Genomic DNA, 20692 nt, shown 5'->3' with positions numbered 1-20692 from the left:
TACAGTTGTGGATCGCTCTTGCTACAAGATGTCCCCAAAATCCTACTTTTTTAATAGGATTGCAGAGTTGGAAGGGAGATCTAGTCCAACCCCCTTTCCTTGCAGGAATCCCAATTAAAGCATCCACAAGAGATCCAACTTCTGCTAGATTGTAGCCATGGCATACAAGGGGAAAGGTATGGGGAGGGCAGAGGAAAAAATCAAGCTCTGGCACCAGTTCCTAAGCCCTCTAAAAGCCCTCAGCATCTTACCCATGTCAACAGCACATACAGTGGTACCTCGCAAGACGAATGCCTCACAAGACAAAGGAGTTTTTTGAGTTGCTTCGCAAGACGTATTTCCTTATGGGCTTGCTTTGCAAGACGGAAACGTCTTGCGCCTTTTTCTTAAAACCGTCAATGCATTCCTATGGGAAACCGTCAATGCATTTCCTATGGGAAACCGTGCTTCACAAGACTAAAAATTCACAAGACAAAAAAACTTGCAGAACGAATTAATTTCGTCTTGCGAGGCACCACTGTAACTCCAGTTCTTTAGAAGCTTAAGGCGGTTGTGACTAAACTCAACAAGAAATTGAAAGAAAATCCGACCAGCTTACCTAGTTCAGGAGACAGGAGGTGCCTACCTGCCAGAGTCCAAAAGGGTGGCAAAGGAACAACAGGGCAATTCAGTTTATTACCAGGGCTGAGTAAACTAAGGTTGGACAGCTCCCCTTCCTATAAATCGGGATTGTGCCTACTTTACGACCAATTCTCTATGACCCCATACTCTATGATGCTCATCCCCCAGCCAGATGGCTAATCAGGATTCAAGCACGTGAGCAACTGGTATTCAAAAGCATTGCTTCTTCCAACTGCGGAGACAAAGGTTTAGCTCTCATGGCTAACAGTATACCCACAAATACCAAACTACTGCATTTTAGGGAGGCGTTACGAAGAAAGTGACCTACCGTATTTTCCGCTCTATAAGACGCACCCCCCCCCCCCCAAGTAAGCGGAAATGTGTGTTTGTCTTATGGAGCAAATGCAGGCTGCACAGCTATCTCAGAAGCCAGAACAGCAAGAGGGATCGCTGCGCAGCTTCTGGGATTCAGAATACCGTATTTTTCGCTCTATAAGACGCACCAGACCACAAGACACACCTAGTTTTTGGAGGAGGAAAAGAAAAGAAAAAAATATTCTGAATCTCAGAAGCTAGAACAGCAAGAGGGATCACTACGCAGTGAAAGCAATCCCTCTTGCTGTTCTGGCTTCTGGGATAGCTGCGCAGCCTGCATTCGCTCCATAAGACACACACACATTTCCCCTTACTTTTTAGGAGGTAAAAAGTGAGTCTTATAGAGCAAAAAATACGGTATTTTTTTTCTTGTTTTCCTCCTCCCAAAACTAGGTGAGTCTTACGGTCTGGCGCTTCTTATAGAGCGAAAAATACGGTGAGTCTGCCCATTCTTCTGAAGAGAATGCCAGCAAGGCTGAACACAATGTAAAAACAACCACAAACAGACAGACTGCAGCTTTGAGCCCTTTGGAAGGAAGACACTCTGGAAACCCGGGTGCAGTTCAAGTGAATATACCGTTTATTGAGCAGCATTTTCAATGCAGAATAGTTGGGACTAATTATTTGCAGTCCTAACAAACAACAGCTGTATTGGATATGAGTTAACTGTGCATCTATACAGAAGGGGTGGGCAGCAGAGGCTTGGGGGGGCTTGCCAAAACCGGCCGCTACATCGTCAGCTCCTGCACAAAAAGAAAAAGGGGAGAGAGATATTGCAAATGTAAAAGTGCCAAAGCCTATTTCCTCTGTGTCGCCCCTTTGCAGGGTTGAGTTGGGACAGCTCCGCGTGTTCGTAGGATCCTCCTGGATTGAGCTCCACATATTTTAAACAGCTCTGTCGCACACAGTACTTTCCAGGTGGCTTGGCTAACGCACAAACATTTAACTGCCCCTCAACCAAGCATACCTCGCGGGTGGCGTTGTGGGTTAAACCACAGAGCCTAGGACTTGCCGATCAGAAGGTCGGCGGTTCGAATCCCCGCGACGGGGTGAGCTCCCGTTGCTCGGTCCCTGCTCCTTCCCACCTAGCAGCTCAAAAGTACGTCAAAGTCCAAGTAGATAAATAGGTACCGCTCCGGCGAGAAGGTAAACGGCGTTTCCGTGCGCTGCTCTGGTTCGCCAGAAGAGGCTTGACCCGGAAGCTGTACGCCGGCTCCCTCGGCCAATAAAGTGAGATGAGCGTGGCAACCCCAGAGTCACAGGGATTTGAACCGCCGACCTTCCGATCGGCAAGTCCTAGGCTCTGTGGTTTAACCCACAGCGCCACCCGTGTCCCGGCATACAAGGTTAAAGGTAAAGGTACCCCTGCCCGTACGGGCCAGTCTTGACAGACTCTAGGGTTGTGCGCCCATCTCACTCAAGAGGCCGGGGGCCAGCGCTGTCCGAAGACACTTCCGGGTCACGTGGCCAGCGTGACATCGCTGCTCTGGCGAGCCAGAGCCGCACACGGAAACGCCGTTTACCTTCCCGCTAGTAAGCGGTCTCTATTTATCTACTTGCACCCAGGGGTGCTTTCGAACTGCTAGGTTGGCAGGCGCTGGGACCGAACAATGGGAGCGCACCCCGCCACGGGGATTCGAACCGCCGACCTTTCGATCGGCAAGCCCTAGGCACTGAGGCTTTAACCCACAGCGCCACCCGTGTCCCATTGTGGCATTATGTTAGGGAAAATAGGGAAAACACTATGGAAAACCCTTGTTGCAAATTCTGACTGGAAAGGCATACAAGGTTATCCGCATCTAAATATCCATCCACATTTATTTCCCCCATTTAATCTGGCCCTGGCAGAACACAGAGACAGGTCTGGCCCAAGACATGTTGGCACGAACGCCTCCTACCCTGGGGAGAAGGGGTGAGTGAAGATCTACATCAGGAGCAAGGAAGAGATTGAGGTTGAATCCTGACAAGACGGAAGTACTGTTTTGGGGGGACGGGGCGGGTGGGTGTGGAGGACTCCCTGGTCCTGAATGGGGTAACTGTGCCCCTGAAGGACCAGGTGCGCAGCCTGGGAGTCATTTTGGACTCACAGCTGTCCATGGAGGCGCAGGCCAATTCTGTGTCCAGGGCAGCTGTCTACCAACACCTGGTAGGCAAGATGAAACCCTCCCTGCCTGCAGACTGTCTCGCCAGAGTGGTGCATGCTCTGGTTATCTCCCGCTTGCACTACTGCAATGCGCTCTACGTGGGGCAACCTTTGAAGGTGACCTGGAAACTGCAACTAATCCAGAATGCGGCAACTAGACTGGTGACTGGGAGTGGCTGCCGAGACCATTTAACACCGGTCCTGAAAGACCTACATTGGCTCCCACTACATTTCTGAGCCTAATTCAAAGTGTTGATGATGATTTTTCAAGCCCTAAACAGCCTCGGCCCAGTAGACCTGAAGCAGCGTCTCCACCCCCATCGTTCTGCCTGGACACTGAGGTCCAGCTCCGAGGGCCTTCTGGCAGTTCCCTCATTGCGAGAAGTGAGGTTACAGGGAACCAGGCAGAGGGCCTTCTCGGTGGTGGCGCCTGCCCTGTAGAACGCCCTCCCATCAGATGTCAAGGAAATAAACAACTATCTGACTTTTAGAAGACATCTGAAAGCAGCCCTGTTTAGGAGGCCCAGGCAGATGGATGGGGTATAAGTAATAAATTATATTACCATAAACAGGCAGGGGGCAGGGGAAGGATCAAAGCAACTTGAAGTTGGAATCAAAGGCCATGGGGCCTGCTCTGACGTTGGGTCGGTGCAGAGCCCACGAGACCCCAGAGTGCAGCCCTCGCCATTTCCACCCTATGGGTGGGAGACGACAGCAGTGCCTCCTGTTCACTGCAGCGGCAGACTTTGGTCTCTCAAATTTCAGCAGCCTCTCGTTGGGGAGTTTGCATGGCGCCACGCATGGTGCTTTGCAAGCCCTAGCAACCAGCTGGTGGTGCTTTGCAAGCCCTAGCAACCAGCTGATGGTGCTTTGCAAGCCCTAACAACCAGCTGATGGTGTTTTGCAAGCCCTAGCAACCAACTGGTGGTGCTTTGCAAGCCCTAACAACCAGCTGATGGTGTTTTGCAAGCCCTAGCAACCAACTGGTGGTGCTTTGCAAGCCCTAACAACCAGCTGATGGTGCTTTGCAAGCCCTAACAACCAACTGATGGTGCTTTGCAAGCCCTAGCAACCAGCTGATGGTGCTTTGCAAGCCCTAACAACCAACTGATGGTGCTTTGCAAGCCCTAGCAACCAGCTGATGGTGCTTTGCAAGCCCTAACAACCAACTGATGGTGCTTTGCAAGCCCTAGCAACAAGCTGATGGTGCTTTGCAAGCCCTAACAACCAGATGATGGTGCTTTGCAAGCCCTAACAACCAGCTGATGTCCAGGTGATTGTGATACTACCTGACTGATAGGTGGGCACCCCCGCAGGGGATGAAGGGAGGCGAAGATCCGGCCCCGGGGGCCAGATCCAGAGACCCTTTTGCCCAGAGGCGAGGCCTTTCTCAGCTATAGATGCCCACCCTAGAGGTGAGAATTAGAGTTGGAAGGTACCCTGACGGTCATCTAGTCCAACCCCGTGCAATGCAGGAAGTGCAACTAAAGAATCCCACTATTCCTGACCTAAGCACATGTTTTGAATCAAGGGGGTCCAAACCCCCAAAGGAGAAACAGCTAAGGCAGAGAGAACTGTCGCCATGCCCCATCCGGGGACCGAAAACCCAAGGATTTCGTCGTTCAGGTTTCGCACACACACCCCACTTCCCCGCACATTCGAGACTCACCATGATGGCGTTCACAATGTCGTTGTTGTTGTGACGCAAGGCGCGCACCGCTTTGGGGTGAGACACGTTGGCTTGAGCCATGACCAGCTCGATATCCCTCACCTCCAGACCCGTTTCGTCAACCTGCCGGGAGATACAAGGAGGAGGACTTAGAAGATCCCACCCAGGTGCTAGCAGATCCGCTCCTGTGTTTATCTACCTCCCTAACAGAGGACCGAGTCAGCACACTGGTCCATCTTACTCAGTGCAGACTACACGGACTGGCAGCATCTCTCCAGGGTTTGGGATGGAGAGTATCTCCCCACATGAACCCGCCTGGGTGCCAAAATCTCACCTTCTCTCGGTCCCACCAGCATCAGAGGCAAGGCTGGGGGGGGGACCCAAGAGACAGAGTCTTTTTTGTGGTGGCTCCCATATTGCAGAATTCCCTCCCAAGAGAGGTCAGACTGGCTCCCTCCCGGTTATCCTTCCGCCAACAGGTTAACACCTTCCTATTCACACAGGCCTTTGGTGCAGAGGATGCTGCTGTCAGGGCAAACTGGATTTTAAGGCATTCTGGTGTATTTTAATTACTGTTCTTGGCTTGTTCGGTTTGTATCCCTGTGTCTTTTACAGTGGTACCTCAGGTTAAGTACTTAATTTGTTCCAGAGGTCCGTACTTAACCTGAAACTGTTCTTAACCTGAAGCACCACTTTAGCTAATGGGGCGTCCCGCCACTGCCACGCCGCCGGAGCATGATTTCTGTTCTCATCCTGAAGCAAAGTTCTTAACCTGAAGCACTATTTCTGGGTTAGCAGAGTCTGTAACCTGAAGCGTATGTAACCTGAGGTACCACTAATATAGCACTAATTTTTAATGCTGGAAGCTGCCTTGAATCCCAGCTTGGGAGAAAGGTAAGATATAAATACATTAAATAAATAATAATATGAGTAACAAATCATCATCATCATCGTCATCTCCCAGCCCTCCCTGGAAATGATGTTAGGGAATGAACCTGGGGTTTTCTGCACGCAAAGCCGATCGTCTCTCACTGAGCTATGATGTTCGGGCTGCACAGAAAAAGCATTTTGGTTCCTGAAATTCATTCCAATTGTGCAGATAAAATAGAACTGACAGAATTCTACAGGATGTGGTATTAGCGTGTGAAAACAGGCCAGATCCAGGGATCCCCAGATGGTGATTTCGGGTAGTATCCTGGCGCCCAGGCATCTCCACTCGGTCGCAAGTTGCTGAGAGCCGTGCAAAATGCACCTAGCTAATTTTGAACACTGCCTTTTTGTGGTAGGCGAACAGAACTGTAGACAGGATCCCAAATGCGACCGCACCACAGTTTTGTGTATCGGCATTACAGTGGTACCTCGGGATGCGAATGGGATCCATTCCGGAGCCCCATTCGCATCGTGAAGAGAACGTAAGACGTGACTGCGCACGTGTGCATGCGCGGGTCACGTTTCGCTGCTTCCGTGCATGCGCGGGACGTCATTTTGACTGCGCATGCACGAGCGGCGAAACCCGGAAGTAACGCAGTAATCCTGAAGAGTATTTATCCCAAGGTATGGCTGTATATTGGCAGTACAGTGGTACCCCGCAAGACGAATGCCTCGCAAGACAGAAAACCCGCTAGACAAAAGGGTTTTCCGTTTTTCGATGGGCTTTGCAGGACGAATTTCCCTATGGGCTTGCTTCGCAAGACGAAAATGTCTTGCGAGTCTTGAGATTTTTTTCCGTTCCCCACCCCCTTTTTCTAAGCCGCTAAACCGCTAATAGCCTTTTAGCAGCTAATCCGCTAATCCCTTAAGCCTTTAATAGCCGCTAATAGCGCTAATCCGCTAAGCCGCTAATAGGGTTGCTTCGCAAGACGAAAAAACCGCTAGACGAAGAGACTCGTAGAACGAATTAATTTCGTCTTGCGAGGCACCACTGTATTGTTTCCTATTCCTTTCCTCGTGATCTCTACTAGCATGGAATCTGCCTTTTTCCAGCTCATCGAGCCCTATTTTATGACCCCAAGATCGCGTTCCTGGCTTGCTGCACCCAGGACCGTCTTAAGCGTATCCGGCGCCGAGGTGCAAAGATCCCTCTGCCGCCCCACCCCCCCATTTCCCAGAGTTGTCAACCTTTTCCCAAGCCTGTGTGGGGATCGCTCTCCTCCCGTGGAAGCTTCGGAAGGAAGCTGCACGCCTGGCAGTCATATGGTTGACGGGGCACAGCTTGTGGGCCTGCAGGGAAAGGGGGGGGGCCGCTGGCGCCAGCCACACAGTTCCCCCACTCGCTGGGGCGCCCCCCTGAGAGGCCGGCGCCCTGGCACAACGCGCCAGTAAGCCCAATGGGAAAGATGGCTCTGGCTCAGTGGCGTAGCATGGGTTGTCAGCACCCGGGGCAAGGCAAGTAATTTGCGCCCCCTAACCCGGGGCAAGGCAAGTAATTTGCGCCCCCCCCGCTGCACTGCCCCTCCCCCAGATAGTCCCTCGCTCTCTCTCCGCACCGCACGCCTGGCACCCCCCCTTCCACAGTGGGCGGCGACCCGGCGGCTCGGATCAGATTCGCACAGCCAGCACTGCAGTGAGAGAGAGTGAGTGAGCCAGGTAGGGGCAGAGAGCTGCGAGTGCGAGCGCCCCCCCCCAGATGTTGCGCCCGGTGCGGCCGGCCCCCCCTGCACCCCCCACGCTACGCCACTGCTCTGGCTGCACCAGATCACCGTACCTCCTCTTCCTCCTCGCTCTCCTCCTTGATCGTGAGGGTGGGAGCCGCTTCGGTGATCAACGGCGAGTGCTCCATCGGGACCTTGAACTTCTCAGCGGCAGCTTTGTGTACCTGCTGAGAGAGGTCTTCGATCTGCGGAAGACAAGAGGGCATGGGAATAAATACGATGAGGGCACCCCCCCCCCGAGTCTTTTCGCCACTCTGGACGTGCACAAGAGACCTGGCGAAAAGGCCTCACGCAGTCTCTGGGTTTCCTGCTCAGCTCACGACACCCGTTTGGTTACCCCGAGAGGCGAAAGGATTCCCCGAACAACTCCGGCCCTAGCCATATCTGTCAACTTACAGATTTGAAAATAAGGGGCCAGCAGCCTCGAAAATAAGGGATCGGCAGCCAGAATAAGGGATTTGCAGAGCACAGGTATGTTCAACTTCTGAGCCCCTCTGAGCCAAAGGCAGAAAGCCCAGCCAGCAGCCAAACGAAGCCTCAAGCCGTGGTTCCCACAGCGCAGCAACCCGGCAAAGGGGATGCAGCAAGGAAAACCACCGTCACCTCTCCGCTGGGAAGCGCTGAGCAAAGGCGAGTCCCCAGGCAACGCGGCTGATTTGATCGGCACAAGGCATGCAAGCTCCACCCCCTGTCGTTCTTAGACTCCTTATTGGGTGAGCAGCGCAGCCAAGCAACACAGTTGGAGCCTCCCTCCTCCCTGGCCAGCAGGGAGGGAGGGAGAGGAGCTGCTTCCTTTGAAACCCGGGAAATTTAAGGGACATCATCAATAAGGGACAGCAGCGGGACACGGCGCTGGGATAAGGGAGTTTCCCACCAAATAAGGGACACTTGACAGCTATGGCCCTAGCATGAGGGACAGTGAGGCAGCTGCCTCGGGGGGATGAAAGTGAGGGTGTGGAAAGGTGTTGGACGACAGAGTTCTCTCTCTCTCTCTCTCTCTCTCTCTCTCTCTCTCTCTCTCTCTCTGTCTTCCACCCTCCAGTGGTGTAACGTGGATTGCTGGTGCCCGGGGCAGGCAAACTGCCAACACGACCCCTTGAACAGCCTGGAGACTGAAGGGCGGCCCGGCCTCGGAGGTGCGAGAAAGGCAGACAGAGCCTCTGCTGGTGCTGGGGGCCAGAGCCCAGAGACCCCCAGTGGTAGGCAGGCAGGCAGGGAAGGACAATGAGCCAGGGACACGGCCCCTCAATAGGGGATCCTCCAACCGTTATTCTGGCATTACAGGGGGTTGGATTAGATAACCCTTGGAGATCCCTACAATTCTTCAAAGTAAATCCTTCTCCTATGCTATTGGACAGCAAGTGAGCCAAGTGGGCTCCCGTAACTGGATTCAGAAGCCCTTGCCTGGCCCGGGCACTAGCAACCCACGTTATACCACTGGAGGGTGGAAGACAGACACACACACACACACAGAGAGAGAGAGATAACTCTGTCCTCCAACACCTTTCCACACCTTCAGCTTCAGCTGCCTGAGGCAGCTGCCTCACTGTGCCTCATGCTAGGGCTGGAGTTGTTCACCCCCTCACCTTGGCCTCTCCAAAGACAATGTAGATGTCCGAGGCAGGGCTTTTGAAGACGTCCGGCTTGGTGATCACAAACAAGATGTTCTTGGACTTGCGGATCGTGATCCTGGTGACGCCGTGGATTTGCCGCAGACCCAGCTTCGACATGGCCTGGAGGGAGACAAGCGGATGACAGCCTGTTAGAACCGCCGAGCAGAAAGGTTGGAATAAAGCCATGCTCAGAAGACGGAGAGACAGGATTCTGGCTGATAAGCAGAGTCCTAAGGAGGGATAATCTGGTTCAAAAGATCTTTCCTGCGTCAACTGAAGTCATTCCCACCATTTCCAATTTAATAATAATAAATAATAAATTTTATTTATACCCCGCCCTCCCCGGCCAGAGCCGGGCTCAGGGTGGCTAACACCAATAAAATCACAGTAAAAACCATAATTGCGGGGGGCGGGGATGGGGGACCAATTTAAAATGCAGATTAAAATGCAATTTAAAATGCAGCCTCATTTTAAAGTACAGTGGTACCTCAGGTTAAGTACTTAATTCATTCCGGAGGTCCGTACTTAACCTGAAACTGTTCTTAACCTGAAACACCACTTAAGGTAATGGTGCCTCCTGCTGCCGCCGCGCCGCCAGAGCCTGCTTTCTGTACTTATCCTGAAGCAACATTCTTAACCTGAAACACTATTTCTGGGTTAGCGGAGTCTGTAACCTGAAACGTATGTAACCTGAAGCGTATGTAACCCGAGGTACCTCTGTAGCTGATAAATCAAAAGGGGATAAATCATTAGAGAGAAGAGTGCCATTCCTTAGCCAAAAATGACAGAACCCCCAGCACAAGAGGAATGGGATCAACGCAGGAGAGCCCCAAAGTTTAAAGATCTGAGAAGCTTGGGGCCGCCTCATAAAACTCTTTCAGCATTTGTAAGAACTTGATCTTTTCATGTGGTCCCTAACCCTAACTCCCTGCCTATTGATGTCACTGCACTCTTTCTGGCACCTAAATTTCTTTATTATTAGTTTTACCACCGTATTTTTCGCTCCATAAGACACACTTTTTCCCTCCTAAAAAGTAAGAGGGAATGTGTGTGCATCTTATGGAGCGAATGCGGGGGGGGGGGGCAGGTGGGAAAAGCCCCCAAGAGCCGCACACAAGCTTTGCGCGGCTCCTGCGGGCTTTTCTGCCAGGAGGGAGAAGGGACTGACTGGCCGCCCCAGTCCCTTCTCCCTCCTTGTAGAAAAGCCCGCAGGAGCCACGCGCTACTTAAAGGGTGCGCGGCTCCTGTGGGCTTTTGCGGGAGGTGGGGAATACTCCCAGAGCTTGGCGGGGCTGGCGGGGCTGTCCGCTGCTCTTTGGGGCTGGGGGGGGGGACCTGGGCTTCCCCCGCCAGCCCCGACAAGCTCCTGAGCAGCTCTGGGGTAGCCCGTGAAGCCTCCGCAGGGCAGCGGGATGAAGGCTGTGCAGCGCTCCCTCTAGCTGTTTTAGCTTCTGCCTTAGAAGGCAAAGCCTCCGCAGGGCAGCGGGGAAGAAGAAGAAGAGTTTGGATTTGATATCCCGCCTTTCACTCCCTTTAAGGAGTCTCAAAGCGGCTAACATTCTCCTTTCCCTTCCTCCCCCACAACAAACACTCTGTGAGGTGAGTGGGGCTGAGAGACTTCAAAGAAGTGTGACTGGCCCAAGGTCACCCAGCAGCTGCATGTGGAGGAGCGGAGACGCGAACCCGGTTCCCCAGATTAGGAGACTACCGCTCTTAATCACTACACCACACTGGCTCTCAGAGCCTGCAGAGGCTTCGCGCAGCTATCCCTGGCTTTTGCGGGGGGGGGGGGGGAGCCAGGGATAGCCACGCTATCTTTAAAGAGTGTGTGGCTCCTGCGGGAGGTGGGGAAGTGACAGAGCGAGGCTCTCTTACTTCCCCCACCTCCCGCAAAATCCCCCAAGAGCCGCGCGGAGCATTTGTGCGGCTCTTGGGGGCTTTTCCTCCTCGGGGAAAAGCCCCCAAGTGCCACACACACACTCCACGCGGCTCGTGAAAGGGAGCGCTGAGCAGAGCCTGGGATGCATACAGGCTCTGCTCAGCGCTCCCTTTAAAGAATTTTTTTTTCTTCTTGAATTCCCCCTCTAAAAACTAGGTGTGTCTTATGGAGCGAAAAAGACGGTAGTTCTTAGTTAGCCCAGCCTTCGCTGAACTGATGCTATCCAGATGTTTTGGACTACAATACCCATCAGCTCCAGCCCACTTAGCCAACGAGCTGCAGGCCTCGACGCCCATTTTCCTGCCTAGCCATTTCCACGCAGGGAAATTTTTATACGAGATCTATTAGAACACACAGATCATAACAACAGAAGCATCGCAGCACCAGCCCTTTCTTTAAACACAGTCGGTTCCCCAAAGACTGCGGGAACAAAGGTCGTCTTCACCTGTCAAGTCTGGCTTCTCCAGGGAGGGAGTTCCAGAGTCTTGGAGGAGCCACCAACAAGAAGGCCCTGTCCTGGGTCCCAACCCATCTGTGCCTTTGAGGGTGATGGGACTGAGAGAAGGGGCTCCCCTGAAGATCTCACAGCCTGGGCAGGTTCGTATGATAATAATAATAATAATAATAATAATAATAATAATAATATAATACTAATAATAATAACAATAATATTATTTATACCCCACCCATCTGGCTGGGTTTCCCCAGCCACTCTGGGCGGCTTCCAACAGAATATTAAAATACAATAACCTATTAAACATTAAAAGCTTCCCTAAACAGGGTTGCCTTCAGATGTCTTCTAAAAGTCTGGTAGTTGTTTTTCTCTTTGACATCTGGTGGGAGGGCGTTCCACAGGGCAGGTGCCACCACCGAGAAGGCCCTCTGCCTGGTTCCCTGTAACCTGACTTCTAGCAGGGAGGGAACCGCCAGAAGGCCCTCAATGAACCTCAGTATCTGGGCTGAACGATGGAGGTGGAGACACTCCTTCAGGTACACTGGGCCGAGGCCATTTAGGGCTTGAAAGGTCAGCACCAACACTTTGAATTGCACTTGGAAACGTACTGGGAGCCAATGGAGGTATTTCAAAACTGGTGTTATATGGTCTCAGCGGCCACTCCCAGTCACCAGTCTAGCTGCCACATTCTGGATTAGTTGCAGTTTCCGGGTCACCTTCAAAGGTAGCCCCACATAGAGCACATTGCAGTAGTCCAAGCAGGAGATAACCAGAGCATGCACCACTCTGGCGAGACAGTCTGCAGGCAGATAGCGTCTCAGCCTACGTACCAGATGGAGCTGGTAGACAGCTGCCCTGGACACAGAATTGACCTGCGCCTCCATGGACAGCGGTGAGTCCAAAATGACCCCCAGGCTGCGCACCTGGTCCTTGAGGGGCACAGTTGCCCCATTCAGGACCAGAGAGTCCTCCACATCCACCAGCCCCCTGTCCCCCAAGAACAGTACTTCTGTCTTGTCGGGATTCAACCTCAATCCATTAGCCGCCATCTCCCTGGCCCTTCAGGGATTTGACCAAGGCACTGCCAGTTGCTGACCAGTGTTGTTCAACGTGGTTGTGACCCAGATTAATATTCTGGGGTGGGGTGGGGAATAAGAGGGCCGCCCGCCTGACGTCAGTCCTTGAAGCCCTAGCTGAGGCTGCCCTGAGACCAAGAGGGGCTGGATTAGGGCTTGGATAAGGCTGCCTTTGTTCGTCACTGGCTCGGGGGATTATCCCTGCTTCTGAGAGCCCCTTGCTCTCCAAAGATGGCCAGGAAGGGCGTAGGGAGGCCATGGGGCTTGGCCACTCTATGCCCCGCTTCAGAAAGGGGGTCACGCACATGGGGATTGTTGCGAGGTCAAGACTTTCCTGGAAGTTTGCCTCCAGGCAGAGAGATTAGATGTCTGGTTCTCCTCTGGCCCACCCAGTGTTGTCGGGAGCCCAGAGCAGCGCTGACCGAGTCAAGTTCCCTTTAAAAATAAAATTAAGAACTCTGTTTGCTTAGAGGCTTTGGAAGGAATTAATAGGGATTCTCGGCTGCTCGTTAAGAAGAATCGCAGCAGGCTTCGGACTTAGCTGGTTCCAAACACAGGAAGCACTTTGCCTCAAGTAATTAGCGCTTGCTTGAGACAGATAGAAAAAACTCCTGCAGGGTTCAGGTGGTCTTGTTTGCATCCCAAGGACTCGCTATAATGGGCTGTGCATGGGACTGCCTTTGAAAAGTGCTCAGAAACTTTCAGACCGCGATACCTCAAGGACTGCTTCTTTCCATATGAGCCTACCCGGACCCTGAGATCATCTTCTGAGGCCCTCCTTCATGTGCCGCCTCCTTGAGAGGTCCAGAGGGTGGACAGGGCCTTCTCTGCAGTGGCTCCCCGTCTGTGGAATGCTCTCCCCAGGGAAGTTCGCCTGGCACCTTCTTTATACACCTTTAGGGGCTAGGCAAAAATGTTACTTTTTAACCAGGCCTTCGGCTGATCTTATTGACATCCAACCCCCTTTTAGAATGTGGCTTTTGGAGGGAGGGTTATTGAGTTATTGCGTTTGGTTTGATTTTATATGTTGCGGTCTTGTTCTGAACTGCCCTGAGACCTCCGGGTATAGGGCAGTGTATAAGTTGAATTAATAACAATAATAATAATAATAATAATAATAATAATAATAATACTGTGGACGCTCAGGTTGCGAACGTGATCCATGTGCCTTCAGATGTCTTCTAAAAGTCAGACTTTACAGACTTTTTTCAGAAGCTGAACATGCTCCGCTTTGAGTGTTTCACTGAGGTCTGTCTGTTTTTGCTATTTATTTTGCGTTTTTGCTTTTGCGGCTCTTTTTCGTTTTCTTTTTGTGACTGTGTAGAACCCAGTTCAGCAACTGACGGATTGATTGTGTGACTGCAGTACATTGTTTATTGCTTTCATTTTACGGCTCAATAGTATAGTTAGATAGTAAAATCCATGTTCAATTGCTGTTCTATGGGGTTGTTTTGTTCGAATCCCCGTCGTGGGGATTCGAACCGCTGACCTTCTGATTGGCAAGCCCCAGAGGCTCAGTGGTTTAGACCACAGCGCCACCCACGTCCCATCCACTGTACTGTAGACACCAGTTGTCTCTCATAAATGCCACATGCCTCAGCAGACCATTCAGGGAATTACAGAGTTGAGAAAAGTTTCTGCTTGTTCGCTCTTCCTGCACCCCAGACCCTCCCTGCCCGATTCTCTACTGACCTTTCGTGCTTTTTTCTCGCTTCTGCTCTGTTTCGCTCTGCTAATGGATTCTTCGCCGGTTCCCAAGGAGTGCGTTAGTTGCGCCTGGAAGATGCAAGTGGGACGGTTAAAACAAACTGATTGTTTAGTTGTGGCTCCTACACTGCAGGGAGTTGGACTAAATGATCCTTTGGGTCCCTTCCAACTCTACAATTCTAAACGTGGTTTACATAGCAGCAAACCTGGTTTCAGTTCTAAACGTGGTTTACATGGCAGTAAACCTGGTTTCAGTTCTAAACGTGGTTTACATGGCAGAAAACCTGGTTTCAGTTCTAAACATGGTTTACATAGCAGCAAACCTGGTTTCAGTTCTAAACGTGGTTTACATAGCAGTAAACCTGGTTTCAGTTCTAAACGTGGTTTACATAGCAGTAAACCTGGTTTCAGTTCTAAACATGGTTTGCATAGCAGCAAACCTGGTTTCAGTTCTAAGCATGGTTTACATAGCAGTAAACCTGGTTTCAGTTCTAAACGTGGTTTACATAGCAGCAAACCTGGTTTCAGTTCTAAACCTGGTTTACATAGCAGTAAACCTGGTTTCAGTTCTAAACATGGTTTACATAGCAGTAAACCTGGTTTCAGTTCTAAACATGGTTTACATAGCAGCAAACCTAGTTTTAGTTCTAAACATGGTTTACATAGCAGTAAACATGGTTTCAGTTCTAAACATGGTTTACATAGCACTAAACCTAGTTTTAGTTCTAAACATGGTTTACATAGCAGTAAACCTGGTTTCAGTTCTAAACATGGTTTACATAGCAGTAAACCTGGTTTCAGTTCTAAACATGGTTTACATAGCAGCAAACCTAGTTTTAGTTCTAAACATGGTTTACATAGCAGTAAACATGGTTTCAGTTCTAAACATGGTTTACATAGCAGCAAACATGGTTTTAGTTCTAAACATGGTTTACATAGCAGTAAACCTGGTTTCAGTTCTAAACGTGGTTTACATGGCAGAAAACCTGGTTTCAGTTCTAAACGTGGTTTACATAGCAGCAAACCTGGTTTCAGTTCTAAACGTGGTTTACATAGCAGCAAACCTGGTTTCAGTTCTAAACGTGGTTTACATAGCAGAAAACCTGGTTTCAGTTCTAAACGTGGTTTACATAGCAGTAAACCTGGTTTCAGTTCTAAACGTGGTTTGCATAGCAGCAAACCTGGTTTCAGTTCTAAGCATGGTTTACATAGCAGTAAACCTGGTTTCAGTTCTAAACGTGGTTTACATAGCAGAAAACCTGGTTTCAGTTCTAAACGTGGTTTACATAGCAAAAAACCTGGTTTCAGTTCTAAATGTGGTTTACATAGCAGTAAACCTGGTTTCAGTTCTAAACGTGGTTTACATAGCAGTAAACCTGGTTTCAGTTTTAAGCATGGTTTACATAGCAGTAAACCTGGTTTCAGGTCTAAACATGGTTTACATAGCAGAAAACCTGGTTTCGGTTCTAAACATGGTTTACATAGCAGAAAACCTGGTTTCAGTTCTAAACGTGGTTTACATAGCAGAAAACCTGGTTTCAGTTCTAAACATGGTTTACATAGCAGTAAACCTGGTTTCAGTTCTAAACATGGTTTAGAACATGGTTCAGTTCTAAACAGCGGCTGGCTTTAAGTCAGCACATTGCAATGTACTTTGCCAATTAAGTTCCATTAGTTTTCCAAATTTTAAAAGAATTAATTCAAATTTAACTCTAATTTAAAAGCTGACTTCCCCCCTTTCAATACATTTCTTTTCCCTCCCTTCTTTCCGGCACATAGTAAAATACTTTTTCTTAATTTCTAATACTTCCCCATCCATTTGCTATTTCCACCGACTGTGCATGTTCAATCCTTGCTGAGACATTTACCCATTTTCCTAATTAATCAAACGGCATTAATCTTCCATTATCATTAATCATAATTTTAAATCGTATTTCCTCCAATACAACTTAATCAGCCTGTCCTTATACATTGGCATCGTTATAATTCTTCAGCGCTCCAGTTTTACAAGCCTCCCAAACATCCGGAAAAAAATCTCCCGATTTCCCTTGTTAGGCGATTCCATTCTCACAAAACAGATCGGCCGCTAGTTGCTTCCTCGTTGCAGCGTAGTTTGCACATGCTCAGAGGACCAGAGCACACTGGCTCAGAGCCAGTGTAGTGGTTAAGAGTGGTAGACTCGTAATCTGGGGAACCGGGTTCGCGTCTCCGCTCCTCCACATGTAGCTGCTGGGTGACCTTGGGCCAGTCACACTTCTCTGAAGTCTCTCAGCCCCACTCACCTCACAGAGTGTTTGTTGTGGGGGGAGGAAGGGAAAGGAGAATGTTAGCCGCTTTGAGACTCCTGAAGGGGAGTGAAAGGTGGGATATCAAATCCAAACTCCTCCTCCTCCTCCTCCTCCTCCTCCTCCTCCTCCTCCTCCTCCAGTCCCCAGGCTGAGACAGCTTCAAGAAACATCCTTTAGCCCAGAGGTGGCCAGAAGGTACCGTATTTTTCGCTCTATAGGACGCACTTTTCCCCCTCCAAAAATGAAGGGGAAATGTGTGTGCGTCCTATGGAGCGAATGCAGGCTCCTTGGCTTCAGCGATAGCAACGTGAAGCCTCCGAAGCGCAGAAGGAGCGCTCCCTCCACGCTCTGGAGGCTTCCCGTTGCTTTCACTGAAGCCTGGAGAGCGAGAGGGGTTGGTGCGCACCGACCCCTCTTGCTCTCCAGGCTTCAGTGAAAGCAACACGAAACCTCCGGAGCACAGAGCGAGTTTCCGCTCCGTTCTGGAGGCTTCAGGTTCCTTTCGCTGAAGCCGGGAGAGTCTTGCTCTCCCGGCTTCAGCAAAAGGCACCCAAAGACTGAGGAGCGCAGCGGGAACTTGCGCTGCGCTCAGAAGGCTTCAGGGATAGCCGCGTGCAGCCCCTCCGGCAGGGAGAGGTTGCGCGCAGCCTGTACGCTGCTCTTTGGGGCTGGGGGGGAAATAAGATTTTTTTTCTTGATTTCCCCCTCTAAAAACTAGGTGCGCCCTATGGTCGGTGTGCCTTATGGAGTGAAAAATACGGTATATGGAAAGATCTACTGCTGAGATCTCTAGGTGATCTGCTGAAAGCTCAGCTCACTCATTCGGGGGGAAGGATTAAGATGGGGTAGGCAACCTAAGGCCCGGGGCTGGATCCGGCCCAATCGCCTTCTAAATCCGTGGATGCTCTGGAAATCAGCATGTTTTTACAGGAGTAGAATGTATGCTTTTATTTAAAATGCATCTCTGGGTTATTTGTGGATCTTGCCTGGTGTTTTCACATGAGTAGAATGTGCGCTTTTATTTAAAATGCATCTCTGGGTTATTTGTGGGGCATAGGAATTCGTTCATTTTTGTTTTTCAAAATATAGTCCGGCCCCCCACAAGGTCTGAGGGACAGTGGACCGGCCCCCTGCTGAAAAAGGTTGCTGACCCCTGGATTAAGATATCTGCCCTGCACAACTCCCTGAAGCCAGAAGTTTTTCAGGAGCCTGCAATCTCTGCTTTGTACAAATGTCGCCGCCGTCCCCTCAAACAAATCACCTGCGTCTGAGCTGTCCTTGGTTCTGAAACCTCCGCTTCTTCCAACTCAGGTAAGGACCCTTCGTTGCTTTCTGAGTCATTCGACGACCCTAGAAGAAAGAGAGAGGAAGCAGGGAGTGAAACGAGCCTTTCCGTGTCCCAGGTAAGAGACCACTTATAAAACTGTTTCCTTTGCACCAAGATGTTTGCCTCTGTGAGCCTGGAGACATCTATAATAAATAATAATAATAATAATAATAATAATAATAATAATAATAATAATAATATAGTGGTACCTCAGGTTACATACGCTTCAGGTTACAGACTCCACTAACCCAGAAATAGTGATTCAGGTTAAGAACTTTGCTTCAGGATGAGAACAGAAATTGTGGTCCGGCGGCACGGCAGCAGCAGGAGGCCCCATTAGCTAAAGTGGTGCTTTAGGTTAAGAACAGTTTCAGATTAAGAACAGACCTCCGGAAGTGCTGTTCCTACTTCCCAGGCCTGCGCCTCATGCCTTCTCTTCAAGACCTACTGCATGATCCTCTGAGCAAATCTACAGAGACATCACCTTGCCAACAAAGGTCCGTTTAGTAAACGCTATGGTTTTCCCAGAAGCGATGTATGGAAGTGAGAGCTGGAGCATAAAGAAGGCTGATCGCCGAAGAATGGATACTTTTGAATTATGGTGCTGGAGGAGACTCTTGAGAGTCCCATAGACTGCAAGAAGATCAAACCTCTCCATTCTGAAGGAAATCAGCCCTGAGTGCTCACTGGAAGGACAGATCCTGAAGCTGAGGCTCCAAGACTTTGGCCACCTCATGAGAAGAGAAGACTCCCTGGAAAAGACCCTGATGTTGGGAAAGATGGAGGGTGCAAGGAGAAGGGGACGACAGAGGACAAGATGGTTGGACAGTGTTCTTGAAGCTAAAAACATGAGTCTGACCAAACTGCGGGAGGCAGTGGAAGACAGGAGTGCCTGGCATGCTCTGGTCCAGGGGGTCACGAAGAGGCAGACACCACTAAACAACAACAATAATTGGAAATTGTTTTAGTTAATAATGATATTGGAAAGCTGTTACTTTTAACTACAAGGAAACTCAGAAGGGAGGGACTTGAGGAAGTCAACCAAGATTCTTAAAAGGTTGGATTTGTGAAGTATTTTGTTGTTATTGTTTATCTATTTATTGTTCCTTCCCCCTTTTTTTTCCTTTTTCTGTTTTTGTGTATCACTCTGCTTTGTGGTTTTTGTTATCATTGTGGGAAATCTAATAAAAACTTATATAGATAAAAAAATAACAGGTGGGGTGATACCCCCCACTTGGGCAGAGCCCCAGGGTCAGTGCCAGCGAGTTTGCCGCCACCTCTGCCCACAAGCTGGCACAACCAGACACCTCGGGACCAAACCCTGGAAAGCCAACGGGGGTTTCTCACCTTTGTGATTGGCCTCGTGGCTCCTTTTCCCCGTCAAGGCCTTCTTCTCCTCCAGGAGCATCATGCCAGTCGCTTCCCTCAGGCTCTCGATCTCCGGGCAGCGGTACAGCAGCTCCCGATCACTGGAGGAGCTCGACTCCAGCGGCGCGGGGCCCCGGTCGCCACGCTTCTCCCCTGCAGAGACGGAGTCCTTTTCTCGGGCGTCCTTGTTGCCAGGCAACCGGTTCCGGCCCCTGGAATCTTTGCTGATGGAAGGCTGGTCTTCTCGGGAGGGCTTGGCAGGCCTGGCGCTCGCCACGGCTGCAGAGAGAAGTAGGTTAGGGCAGGGGTTTTTTTTGGGGGGTGTCCTTTCCCTTGCCAGTTGGAAGCCAGGAACTCCAAACAGCTTCACCCAGCCTGGCATCAAAACCTGAAGAAATTAACCTATGCTGCCAATTCTCGTAGTAAAGGTAAAGGGACCCCTGACCATTAGGTCCAGTCGTGGCCGACTCTGGGGTTGCGGCGCTCATCTCGCTTTATTGGCCGAGGGAGTTGGCGTACAGCTTCCGGGTCATGTGGCCAGAATGACTAAGCCGCTTCTGGCGAACCAGAGCAGCGCACAGAAACGCCGTTTACCTTCCTGCTGGAACGGTACCTATTTATCTACTTGCACTTTGACGTGCTTTCGAACTGCTAGGTTGGCAGGAGCAGGGACTGAGCAACAGGAGCTCACCCCGTTGCGGGGATTCGAACCACTGACCTTCTGATCGGCAAGCCCTCGGCTCTGTGGTTTAGCCCACAGTGCCACCCGTGTCCAAGGGGGGTATATAGGTAAAGGTAAAGGGACCCCTGACCATAAGGTCCAGTCGTGGCCGACTCTGGAGTTGCGGCGCTCATCTCGCTTTATTGGCCGAGGGAGTCGGCGTACAGCTTCCGGGTCATGTGGCCAGAATGACTAAGCCGCTTCTGGCGAACCAGAGCAGCGCACAGAAACGCCATTTACCTTCCTGCTGGAACGGTACCTATTTATCTACTTGCACTTTGACGTGCTTTCGAACTGCTAGGTTGGCAGGAGCAGGGACTGAGCAACAGGAGCTCACCCCGTTGCGGGGATTCGAACCACTGACCTTCTGATCGGCAAGCCCTCGGCTCTGTGGTTTAGCCCACAGTGCCACCCGTGTCCAAGGGGGGTATATAGGTAAAAGTAAAGGGACCCCTGACCATAAGGTCCAGTCATGGCCGACTCTGGGGTTGCAGCGCTCATCTCGCTTTATTGGCCGAGGGAGCCGGCGTACAGCTTCTGGGTCATGTGGCCAGCATGACTAAGCCGCTTCTGGCGAACCAGAAGATTGGCAAATCCTAATGGTAGAATATCTGCAGCTAGCGAAAGCCACAGGAAAGAGTAAGAGGCCAACCAAAACAAAAAGTCTATAAAGATCTTTAAAGACTATTTAGAAAACTACGGAATAAAAGGAAACATCTTGGCAGAATTAGATCCCTGTA

At 50.6% G+C, this 20692-nt stretch overlaps 1 protein-coding gene across 2 annotated transcripts in view; it reads right to left on the bottom strand.

Annotated features, from left to right (window-relative positions):
* Positions 1-1553: 1553 nt before the first annotated feature.
* LOC310660793 (uncharacterized protein) overlaps positions 1554-20692 on the bottom strand; it is a 66403-nt gene continuing 47264 nt past the window's right edge. For both annotated transcript variants that reach the window (XM_083405971.1, XM_083405972.1), the window contains exons 3-9: positions 19211-19510; positions 17798-17886; positions 14234-14317; positions 9046-9192; positions 7513-7644; positions 4809-4931; positions 1554-1739 (exon numbers count right to left, since the gene is read on the bottom strand). In XM_083405971.1, the coding sequence (XP_083262097.1) occupies positions 1725-1739; positions 4809-4931; positions 7513-7644; positions 9046-9192; positions 14234-14317; positions 17798-17886; positions 19211-19510 (890 nt within the window). In that variant the 3' untranslated portion in view covers positions 1554-1724. The remainder of the gene's footprint in view (positions 1740-4808; positions 4932-7512; positions 7645-9045; positions 9193-14233; positions 14318-17797; positions 17887-19210; positions 19511-20692) is intronic.

Source organism: Podarcis tiliguerta (assembly GCF_965153285.1).
Source record: "Podarcis tiliguerta genome assembly, chromosome: 12".
Taxonomy (NCBI): domain Eukaryota; kingdom Metazoa; phylum Chordata; class Lepidosauria; order Squamata; family Lacertidae; genus Podarcis; species Podarcis tiliguerta.
The sequence above is the reverse complement of the archived record's forward strand: the minus strand, read 5'-3'. Positions and strand labels throughout refer to the sequence as shown.